The 12,436-nt window shown below is 42.7% G+C and overlaps 1 protein-coding gene across 2 annotated transcripts in view; it reads right to left on the bottom strand.

The window, feature by feature from the left end:
- Positions 1 to 258: 258 nt before the first annotated feature.
- tmem255a (transmembrane protein 255A) overlaps positions 259 to 12,436 on the bottom strand; it is a 54,217-nt gene continuing 42,039 nt past the window's right edge. For both annotated transcript variants that reach the window (XM_067997244.1, XM_067997243.1), the window contains 3 exons: positions 11,041 to 11,200; positions 6,113 to 6,259; positions 259 to 2,167 (listed from right to left, as the gene is read on the bottom strand). In XM_067997244.1, the coding sequence (XP_067853345.1) occupies positions 2,015 to 2,167; positions 6,113 to 6,259; positions 11,041 to 11,200 (460 nt within the window). In that variant the 3' untranslated portion in view covers positions 259 to 2,014. The remainder of the gene's footprint in view (positions 2,168 to 6,112; positions 6,260 to 11,040; positions 11,201 to 12,436) is intronic.

Genomic DNA, 12,436 nt, shown 5'->3' with positions numbered 1-12,436 from the left:
TCCTGCAGACATATCCCCTTGAGCTGGGGGTGTGGGTGGACCGAAGATTTGCCTACGGCTCCCGTTACCAGAATTTAAACAGCCAGTCTAAACTGGCTGAAATTCTGGTGGAACCAGGTTCCGCCCCAAATTTCAGCTCCCCACCCCCAGTAGAAATTTGGTATTCCGCCCTGGCTGACCCCAGAAATTTCCAGGCCTCAGACTTTAGGGGCATTGAAAGTTGGCCATTGAACGGAGAAAGACAGACGACTAGTGGTGTCATGACCTTTTTTTTTTAATCATTGATCTTTCTTACGCTCTCTAACCATAAGTTTGTAAGTTTGAATCCCAAGGATACTCATCAGTTGAACACACTTCCGGAATATCACACAAATGGTAAGATCTTTTGTTACTCACTGGAGTTACTTTGTCTCATTCTTCTTGGATCGTGCTTCCAGGCCAGCTGATCATGGGATAGATGATGAATATGGGGTATATACACGTACGTATCCAATACTAAAGGAGCATGTGTGGTTGTGAGCTATGTAAATAATTGCTGTATAATCTCATCATGTGAGATAAGACCTCACACCTTCACAGAGCTGTCAGCATGGACTCCACAGCTCCTGCAAACTTTCAAACACCACGACCACTCATAAATACAAAAGTAACAACTCCTTTGTATTCTATAAAATGGTAGTCGGGTTAGAGGCAGTTGAGTTACAGGCTGTATCATAACCTTTGGTGAGGTACACAAACCTCTCCATGCTCATGCATGGTTTTTAAAATTGCATCACGGCCTCCAAACACACTCGAAGCCATTTGTTATCCCATGTATAATGCAATAGTTATCATTAAAAAATAGAATATTCCCTTTCTTTCCCTCAAATTTTCCAAAACGTTCTTTGCCATGAAAGATCCCAGCAGTATGCAAGCACCAGGAAACAGTTTGATCTCAGGTTCCAACAGTGGTGCTCTGTAAACAGCAGTTAGAGATTACGCATTGATGATACAATTTGCTCTCTTTTCTGCACCTTCCTCCATGCTTTAGGGAAGGTGCTTCACGTGTGTCCGCAGATGGCTTTAGGTGAATTTGGTAACCAGAGCCATTACTTGTTCCATGGCACAATTTCCTCCCTCTCCCTCCCCTTCTGTTCTCCTGAAGGCACTGACTCTTTTCCAGAGTGTCTCGTGCACCTTGCTCATGTGGCCATTAGTCGCGTGACCCATGAAGAGCTGAGCCTTATCCTGTTCTCATCCAATGTCCTCTCACACGGACTTCCAGCAGGGGTTTCTGGCCAGCGCTCAGCAATTGGAACCCTCCTTAATCCAGTGGGCATTGAGATCAATTGCAATGCCCATACGTCTGCCAGCAGAGATCGCCCGACTCAGCACAGACAGAGGATCAAGCCTGGGGCCTCCCTGGTCTGTTACGGCACCAAGGAAAATATGGCATAATTTTCTAACACTGACCTGCTCTACCACCAGTCCATGATAAGAAAATGAGCCTTTGAACTGGTTTAGCACAGGATCTATTGCATAACAGCGGCACTGAAACATTTATCTAGACACTAAGAATATGCACATAATCTTCATCAAGAGCAATGTAGGTTCTAAAAAATGGGGATTTGAATGGGTAAAAAAAATCAAAAAAGGTAATAGTATACTACAATGCTAAAAATAGATTATTCATTTTAAATTATATATTTGAATGGCATAATTGAAAAATTAGCAATACTGCAAGTGGGTTTTTAAATTTCCAAATCTTTGATCAGTCTAATTTTTTTTTACTACGACCTAGAGTATAAGTGCACCATTTTCCAACAAATAAAGGCTAACATACCCTTAACAATAGGTAGCAAGATGATATGCTGATGATTTTACAGGCGAGTTGCTCTCTTCAAACTCAACGCAGTGAGTGAGTAATAAGAGTATGCACATGGAGATCGCAAAATGATCCGTGCGGACAGTGTCCTTGCAATGGAGGTCCTCAAAAAGACTGAAGTCTGTACTGATGATGAGAATAAAGACAAATCTACGGTGTGTAGGGTGGTGGCTTTTCATCGGGTGGATAGTACGCTGGGGAGTAGTGAGGAGGAGTGTTTGGTGGCCACATGTAACTCGAAGCAGATTGTGAAATAGACTGTGAATCATCAGATGGCGTCGAGGCTGAGAATATACTGGGATGCTAGTGTAGAAAGAGAAACAGCAGACATTATGCTGGTATTAGAAATGCATCAATTAAACAATGCAACCTAATGTATATGATTTTTTGTTTACACAGTGTTTATCATCAAATATTCTCATGTTACACAAACATACTCATGTAAAATTTATCAAGTGTTTATTACAATGCTGCTATAAAATGCCTCATTTATTACAATGGTACCTTTCATTTTTACATGAGTAGGCACCTTGTTTAAAAGAGTAAAGCCATACAATAACTATAATCCAGAGTTAAATAGGAATAGTTTATTTCAAATAGCAAATCTTGCAAATGCAATTTTACAGATAAAACTAGCCGTTGCTACCAAACCAACAACAGCCTACTAAAGGAGGTATTGTTTATTGGCATTAAAACTTTTAAACATAAACTCTTTATTTAAGGATATATTTACTTTCAATTTTTCCCTGCAGGATAATCTTAAGATTGGAGAAGACTGTATCTGCAAACTGAGAGAAAACACCTGCGGTAGGATGCAGCATTAAGAGACTGTACTGCCAGCAGTTTATATATTGGTATGAGCTGGGGATGTACACAATAGTTAACTACATGCTTTACTCACAGGCATGATTCAGCCATGCCATTGGTGACTTACCCAGCAGCAGCATCTCTGTATTACGAATGATAGGCATCCCTTACTATACATGTCACACTTAAGGGTGTATTTTTTCTTTGGTTGCTAATGTGAGTGAAAGTGCCCAGCGAGAAAACTGACCCGATCTTTGAGACACGGTGAAGATAGAAAAAATTACTGCTGAGTATTTAAAAAAAATTTTTAAAACTACAAATGCTGGAAATCTGAAATAAAAACAAAAAAACCCTGTGAATACACAGCAGGTCAGTCAGTACCTTGTAAAGAAAAAAAGACAGGTTGACGATTTGGGTCTTATCAGAATCATTTGGAATTTATTGGCCATGTGGTTTATTGAGACAGTTTCGAATGATCCCGAGCATGGTACAAGATCTAAAGCAGATCGGGGCATCCGTCCACCTTTAGGTAGCGGCACTAACCCTGCTGTTAATTGTAGGGTCAACTAATTTAGAAGGCAGAGGTGTGAGGATCTGTAAATACAGCCTGCATTGCCTCAGATTACATAGAAGTTGTTAAGCCCCAAATGGGCCATGATGAGAAGGGGCGGGGGGAGGGCAGTTGGAAAATACCTGGAGAAGGACTGAAGACCTGGCCCAGCAGCAAGATATAAACCTTGCTACTGTTCAAATTGCAATGTCAGCACTGGATTAATGAAACAACCTGGGCAACAAGGACAGCTGCCAGATTGATGTACGAGTGGCAAAATTCAGGGGGCTGGACCTGGATATCCTCATCTCAGAGATATTGAACAGGAAGGGGGATCCGTTTGGAGTCAAGGATTGAAGAACCAAGAATCCGGTCGGCACCTTATGGAGGGAGGTGCGTCTGGCAGTGAGTGCTCCCTCCTTGAACCCCAGGACTCTTTTGCAGTGCAGGAAGAAGTTTAATGACCTCACCAGACCACCCAAGGTAAGCTGCCTGCTTACCCTGAGTGTTCCTTACAGTCTCATTATATGCGTGGTACTCCTTCATTCATTACCCCCACAGTACCAGAGGAGTCAGATGTGAGTGGGATCAGACAGTAGGAAGCAGAGGCTCCTCAGAAGATCAGCTCCTGGCTCGAGCCTGCGGACTCAGGTCTCTGGAATCCTGCTCGTTGAAGAAGGATGCTGAATCAACATCACACTCACACAAAGACACTGAGGACTATCTTGGAGGATCTTAGACAGATGACCAGGGTAACAGTGAAATCCAATGCTATCCTCAGTTCCAATAGCCAAGAAGAAACCAACACAATGCAGTCCAACCTGGAGGGTAGTGGGATCAAGAACGTGCTTCCCCCACAGAGTCCTCCAGACTAGTCAGCGCATTGAAAGTGGATGCTTTGACCGCTGACCTTTAGGGCTTGGGGAACCATTTGGAGAGATTAGCAAGCAGCTTCTGAGAGCTTTGAGGCTACATCTTTTGGTGTTTGCAGGATCCAACTGATGCCATTAGGTCTTCCTTCTTGCTGATCAGTGGGTGCTCTGATCCAGGACCCAGCATAAGTGCCATGGCTAGAGTCTGCCTTTATGATGCCTTCCTCTCTCCTAATGACAACTCGTGACCTTTCCAGCCGATTCAGGGAGGTGTCAGGATACAGGACCAGGCTGCCCACGTACCAGCAGTGGTGACGCAGCCTGCAGAGGAGCTCTCCTGAGACCAGGACCACCAAGAGGATCATTATACCACAGGACAGACAAGCACCACTGGTGTCTCTTGCCTCAGGTATCACATCAGCGGAGAACCAGGATAGGTTTAAGAACAGCACAGAGAGACGCAAGTTACAAGAGGCATGCTATAAATAAACATGTGCATAGTAAAACCACTTTGTGATATGAAGTGTAATGTTCAGAAGTAAGTCTGTTCTTTGGTGTTTGAGAGGATGTTTGGAGGTCAGTTTGCACCAGGAGACTGCGTTCCTCCTAAGCCTCCTTATTGAACCATTGCCTTCTTAAGCGGACCTCGTCTGAGACATCATTAAGTGAATTGTGTGGTCTCTGCTCGAAGGTACCTTTTAAGTTGGTCTTGTTCTCCTCTGGTGCAGCCTTGCCCTGAGTGCCTCTGTTATTTCCTCTTCCTCTTGCTCCTGTTCTGTCTCGATTATAAAGGACATATACGGGAATGCTCATAAATGAACTATAAATGGGCTCCATGACAGAAGAGTGGGAAGCAAAAGACTTCCTTGCCTGAAACTGCTGAAAGGCAGCTTGCAGAATTCTTTCAAAATTGTGCAGCCAAGAAAAGATTTTTCGAATTGCTTCAGTGAAAGCTGATAGCTGGAAATTCCCTCAGATCTTTTCCTGCTTCGATCCAGTAAATCTGATGGAAGTCTGACAAGTCAGCTGGGTAACTTAACCCTCTTGTCTACAGGCTTAACTTAAGTCAGAAGCAATTTTACTGTAAATGGTAGAACTTCTGGAACAGCAGTTTTGGTCCTCGTTTTCCTGTCATTTACATACGCAGAGTACATTGGGGGCAGTTTCATCTTCTGCCAGCAGCCAATTATTCTGGAATTTAGCATGTATTTTAGAATGGGTAGAACTCTGGCATATCTGACTTATGACCCAAATTCCGGTCCCCTACGCCAGAACTACACCACTTTTGCACCAAAAATCTTGTTATTTCGAGCCCATCACATCAATTGATCTCATTTTTATAGTCATGTCATAAAGATTAGGGCTAGACTTCCCACTCATCATCCTATAGGAAGGGATTCTTACCATTACAATACTGTGACTAATTTACTTTGGCACCATTTGGGCGCAGGAAATGATCCCTGCTCTGGCTCGAGGCACACACCCACTATTGGGCCTCGGTCCTCACTTACATGAGGCTGGCGAGCTCCGCCCAAGTAGCCATTCTTGATGGATGAGCCTCACAGTGGTGGGATGATATTTGACAGTAGGATTCAGGACAGCGAAGCCTGATCCTATCCTCACCCGACGCCTACACATTGCAGCATATTTATGAGATCACGTGCGGGTAACCCTGTCTGACCTTTCTTACCCTTCGAAGCCCAAGTATGCCAAGGCCAATTGTAACATGGCTACAAAGGTCAGCTATCTTACCACAGACCAAGCAACAAGACTAAGAACCTTCTGGTCCATATGACGCAATGCCACCATTCATTGTGTTTACCTATGGAGGCACTGGAGAAGCCTGCACTGAACTAATCTGGCAAAAGCTTCGGTATCAAAGAGTAGCAAGATTCAAAGTACATACAATCAGCAAATATTACAGAAGGAAATATATTTCACTAGTGAAGTGGATAAGGTATTGGAAGAAGAGGCAGTGATATTATCGAAACATTTTGAAGGATAAGTGACACACAGTACCTGAATATCATATGGGCTGTAAGGTGGCAGGTGTGGAAGCCCAGGGTAAAAGTTCGTATAGGCCAGTACCTGCTGTCCAGGATCATACATTATGGGCGGAGGTGAAGGTTCAGGTGCATAGGTGATATGAGAAGCAGTAGGTGGCTGCTGGAGTAATATCAGAGAAAGAGACATATAATCACTTGGGTCCAAAGGTGGTGTGCTTATCCTGAATCACTTTTGAAACCTCTACCCCCCACCCCCCCCCCTCCCAGGTTACAAGTATAAACTACTTAAGAAGTTATACACTAAATTAACTTCATCATTTAAGCAGCTTTCAGGCAGATGCAGATGAAATCAAGCACAGTAAAATAATTTTGTGCTTTTGGCATGTGAATATTTCAGTTATGAAATTTGACCATATAAAAATGCATCGCAATTGGAAGCACCATTACACGCCATCAACCCACACTACCAATGAGGAGACAGATAACTGGGATGTGCACAGTGAACCGAAAGTGTTCTTCCAATGGGAATAGTCCTTCAATGTTATTTAAGATACAGCAAATATTTAAATATTTCGCAATGCACGCGGATTAAAAAGCAGGAGAAATTATTTTACTTTTTATAAAAAAAAGTTTTAAAATTGTAGTTGAGTGCTGAATTTTAAGATAATTTATACAAGAACATTATAAATTCCCCTCTCCTGCCCACACTGTAGGCACTGACTCATGCTGGAGTACATTCAACAACAAACAACAACAACTTGCATTTGTATAGTGCCTTTGACGTAGTAAAACGTCCCAAGGCGCTTCACGAGCGTTATCAAACAAAATTTCACACCGAGCCCCATAAGGAGATATTAGGATAGGTGACCAAAAGCTTGGTCAAAGAGGTAGATTTTAAGGAGAGTCTGAAAGGAGAAGAGAGGCAGAGAGACGGAGAGGTTTAGGGAGGGAATTCCAGAGTGCTAGTTTCCCTCTGATACTTCTCCCAAGCAGCCATTCCACAAATGTTTGAGCCTAGAGAGTGAACATCAGCCGGCTGTTCTCACCCGATATACACACTTTCCAGCAAGGATGACTGGACAGTGATCAAGAGCGGGACTCCTGGCTACATTTTCACATGTCATAGCCCAGCACATGTTGAGACCAATTGCAGTACACCAAGTGCAGCCTTAGCTGAGACTACCTAAATCGCACAGACTGGCCAACAAGCCTGGGACCTTCATGGTTTGTATGGCTCAATTCTAAACTCAGCAGTGCTTTTACCAACTGAGCCACTGGGAAGTTCTAATGAAGATACTTAACTCACTGTTGAAAGGGTCGGACGACGTCTCCCTGTTGCACACTATAGCAACTCAACTAACATCGCGTGCTTCTACAGCATGGGAGGCAGTTTGAGAAAGCGCTGAGCCCCTCCCTGTTGCCCCCAATCTTCTCCCCATACTGAAGACTGTGACTCATGTTGGGATATGGTTCTATAAGCCATGGTTGTTCTCTAATGCCGTGCCAAAATTGCCATTCTTTACACGTCAGCCGAGGCAGTGAGGATTGGCAAGGCTGTTTGACGGTGGGGCGGCATTACAGGTGAACCAGGTCCTTTCCACACCCAATGTGCACACACGGGGGTAAATCTTGACTTTGTGCGATAGTGCAAAATGGGTGAGAGCAAGTCGGCAGCTCGTTTTACACAATGGCACAAAGTCAAGATCCATCCCATGGACTTTCCTGTATCGGTCACCGGTTAGTGACCAGGGAGCCGTGGCTGATTTTATCTCTCCCTAGTCCAAAGATACTGAGACCAATGAGAAGACCCTCAATGAGGAGGTCAGTGGTATCTTAAAACTATAGAAAAAGGGGCAATCGTTGTAGAAATTCTTCACATATTCTAAATGAATATTTAAAAAATTTGACAATTATTCAATGCATCACAGCCTTGGTCATGTCCTTACTGGATTAAGGTAGGCACTGCTCCCAAATGATACATGGCTTCTCAGTAATGATGAGCACTTGGCTTGTATTTGAGAGACATCTTTTGGTATAGATTCTTTAACAAGGTCAGAGAAATTTTTCAAAACTGTCAGTAGCACACAGCCAAATGGCAGTTTTATTCTGTCATCAGATTTTATTTTTGCTTCCTCATGTGAACTTAACTTAGCATAATAGAAGAAGGTTTTTTAAAAAAAAATTGAACAGCTCAGAGGAATCAGAGAGAAAAAAAATCAAAGAAACCACATCAGATGACACATTCTTTTAAGAGCCAAATTTATTTTAAACTAGTCACTCAACGTAATTCCTAATTACACTTTGTGGGAGTGCTAATCACTGCCGTCAGGCTAAGCCTTGCAGAGGTAAGAATTAAGTAATAATAACTGTCCGTTTATCACAGGGTCGTAGCTCTTTGATGCCAACATGGTAAATGGATCCTGTAGTAGTTAAAGCTCCGTAAAGAGGCAGCTAATAATTACTATCACTGCACAGCTCAGTAGTGTGTCTCTGGGGCATTTATGTGACAATACTTGGGCATTATGACATCGCAACACCCTAGAAATGTCTTGTCTTAGCAATTTATTTTATTTCAACTTTTCCTCTCCTCTCCTCAAGATGCAGACTCATGCTGGGGCACGATTCCACGTGTGCTAGCAGCTTTCCGGTAACGCACTGCAGTGGCCATTCTGGATAGGAACAGGGACAGGCCATTCAGTCCCTCGGGCCTGCTATGCCATTCAATTAGATCATGGCTGATCGGTACCTCAACTCTATTTACCCGCCTTAGCGCCATATGCCTTGATACCCTTATCTAATAAAAATCTATCCCTCAGGCTTGAAAGCTCCAATTGCCCCAGCATCCACAGCCTTTTGGAGGAGAGATTACAGATTTCTACTACCCTTTGTGTGAAAATACAAACTCAAACCCATGTATGGACTTCATTTCATACATGGAACCAGACAGGAAATGGGGCATCAGTGCTGTCTGCGTTAACAGCCACAAATAAGCACTTTCTGGTAAACGTCACTGGATAGTGATCGGGAGCAGGAATCCAGGTTGACTGTTCTCTCCCTACCCCAGGGACACAGAGACCAATTGTAATAGCCCTACCGTTACCCCATAGCTCAATCAGCACAGAATCCAGATTGAATTAGAGTTATTCCAGGTCTATATGGCTCGGTACAATCCCAAGTGGCGTACTCACTGTTTGGGGGCCTCGTTACAATTCGAATCATATTATAAATAGGGATACTAATTTCATTTTCTAATGCTAGTGAACATCAATCAGTACCAATCTGAATACTCGGTGTTTTCCAAGTGGATTGTGCCAGCCTAACAGGCGTTAGGCCCTTTGCATACGGATGCCTCTTTTGATGCCTATACCAATATGGCGCACTTCTGGCTCAGACTGCGCGTGCACGTCGCCTGCCATAATGGACGCTATGGCAGGCGCAGCGTCATCGAATTGCTACAAGATAGTCCATATAAGGCATGTCCACCTAAGCCTAAAAGATCAGACCTATTGATGATTATTACTGATTACCAGAGATATGTTTAATCCTCGCCATTCAGCCCTGGGTTGAATCTAGATTTAAAATTACTTTGTTAATTCCAGCATCCTGCTCCCCCAGTCTAGGCCTCAGACACTATAAAGATCAGCAAAAAAAACACACAACTCCAAAATTTCACTTCCCTTTAAAAGGGATAATATAGAAAAATATTCTGTGCAATATTTGGATTTTTTATGCAAAAATTCTCTACTCCTGTCCATTACTGATTAATGAGCAGTGAAGTTCAGAGTTTCTGTCTCACGCAGGGGCTTAGCTACTCCAAACAAAGCAATAAATAATTTGTATAGCTTTTTTTTCCCCTCCAACAATGAATTCCCTTTGCATTACTCACACACTTTTAATCACAAAAGATGAAATTCCAGAGGATTACACGACCACAAAATAATGAAGAATTGCAAAAAGCAAAGAGTCAGCACCTGAGGGACTCACCCTGGACCACTGCTGAGGTGTAGCCTCAGGGGAAAGTAGCAAGAAAGTAGCACTTACCCACCGTGAGGGGTCAAACAGTAATCAGAGAGAGAGAGCGGCCCTTCATTTAAAAAGGTTATGACAAACCTTTCCCAGGATCGAGTTACTGGGCGGTATTGGAAGAGACCAGTAAGCCAGATAGCTTCCTGTTTGGGGAATGCTATGTGATTGAAAGAAGAAAGAACTTGCATTTATATAGCGCGTTTCATGACCTCAGAAGTCCCAAAGCCAATTAAGTATTTTTGAAATGTAGTCACTGTTGTAATGTAGGAAATGTGGCAGCCAATTTGCACACAGCAAATATCAATGAAACTAAACCACCAATTAAGCCTCTCCTTAACAATTCAGTCAAATAGCTGGATGTCACACTCACCATTCTGCCTCTAAATCCAAACAGTCCCAAGCATTAAGCAAGCAAGCAAAGCGAGGCATTGTAACATTGCCACTGTGTTGTTAATAAATGTTCTTTCATTATTGTTAAAGATTAACTAAAATATTTATGTTACATTTGCTACAAGGTCCCACAAACAGCAATGTGATAATGACCAGATAAATCTGTTTTTGGTTGAGGGATAAATATGGGCCAGGACACCCAGGAGAACTCCCCTGGTCTTCGAAATAATACCATGGGAGCTTTTACGACCCCCTGAGCGGGCACATGGGGCCTTGGTTTAACATCTGATCCGAAAGACGGCACCTCCGACAGTGCAGCACTCCCTCAGTACTGCAGTAGAGTGTCAGCCTAGATTCTGTGCTCAGATTCTGGAATGGATTGGAGGAGATCTTCCCCCACCTCCTCTCCGAAGAGGAGAAAGGCTAGTTTTAACTTACTCCTACCTCACACAAAAAAAATTTCCGCAGATAATGTGACATTATTCCAAAATTGCTTGTATAAATAAAGCAGAGAAAGTTGAATACCATATCTTTAAAGGATCCAAGGACTGCCGCTGTGATGATTCCAAGAAATAAACCCACTATGTTGAGGATTGTCGAAGACCACAGCAGATGGTACAGGTGGATAACCTCTTGGCAACTTCCAACATCATTATATTCGTAATAACCGCCCAAAGTGTCTCGACTGCATTAAGAGAATAAAAAAAAGATGAGAAGGTCTTTAGAATGTTGCTTTCTCTCTTTGCACCACACACCACCAAATGCCCTCCGCTCCAAGAGGAGTGAGTAAACTCTTCCAGGGCTAATAGTCCACCCTGCAGCCAAGCAGGGCATACAACTCAACTGGCCGTTTCATTCAATTACATCTTCAAAAAAACTCATCTGGTTCAGGCAGCTGGTTTGGAGTTACAGGCAGCTAGACCTGACACTGGGAGCTGAGTTTCCAGTACTTGAGCTGTCAGGCAGCCCGAGTTCAATTGCAGCAAGTGGGGCATCATTTTACTCCCATTAATTTTCTCATGCATGGGTACACAATACTTTCCAAATCATTTAACAAAAACAAATTTGGTTAACAAATGGATATATTTGTGACTCCCACTTATTCCATTCATCCTTCATAACTGCAGTGCGGCGAAAACATCAACTTTACAAAATGCGAAGATAAAAGCTGAAGTATTAGAATCAATCTGTTACTAGATGTAAATCCAGATATAAAGCGGCAGATTCTTTTCAGCAGAGAACGCATTCCAGCTATCCTAAGGTACTGTATTATAATCCAAACTGAAACTATACCTGTCTTTACTTGGAAAGATAAATGCGGTCTCATTTGTGGAAAAGTTTTTAAGACACTGGGTTCGATTAATTGTTTTGAATATCTAAACCTGTGCCAGTTGACTGAGATACAGATTAGAATTTGTGTATAACAAACAAATATGCATCTGGGAAAATATGTTGATATGGCAAATTTTAAAACAATGTCGTTGAATGTGTAAAAGAACTAATTCTAGTTTTGACAAAATAAAATGCATGAATGTCATCAGCACCAAGTGGTAAAACATTATCAGCTATTAATGATGCTAACAATTACATTAATGATTGCCATTACTGCGTTCAGTTCTGGGCACCGCACCTCAGGAGGGATATATTGGCCTTGGAGGGGGTGCAACGCAGATTCACCAGAATGATACTGGGGCTAAAAGGGTTAAATTATGAGGACAGGTTGCATAGAGTAGGCTTGTGTTCCTTCGAGTATAGAAGACTAAGGGGTGATCTATGTGAGGTATTTAATATGATTAAAGGAATTGATAGAGTCGATAGAAAGAAACTATTTCCTCTGGTGGGGGAGTCCAGATCAAGGGGGCATAACCTTATAATTAGAGCTAGGCCATTCAGGGATGATGTCAGGAAGCACTTCTTCACA

The sequence above is a fragment of the Heptranchias perlo genome, chromosome 15, assembly GCF_035084215.1.
Source record: "Heptranchias perlo isolate sHepPer1 chromosome 15, sHepPer1.hap1, whole genome shotgun sequence".
In the NCBI taxonomy this organism is placed as follows: Eukaryota; Metazoa; Chordata; class Chondrichthyes; order Hexanchiformes; family Hexanchidae; genus Heptranchias; species Heptranchias perlo.
This window is presented reverse-complemented; position numbering and strand designations above follow the sequence as displayed.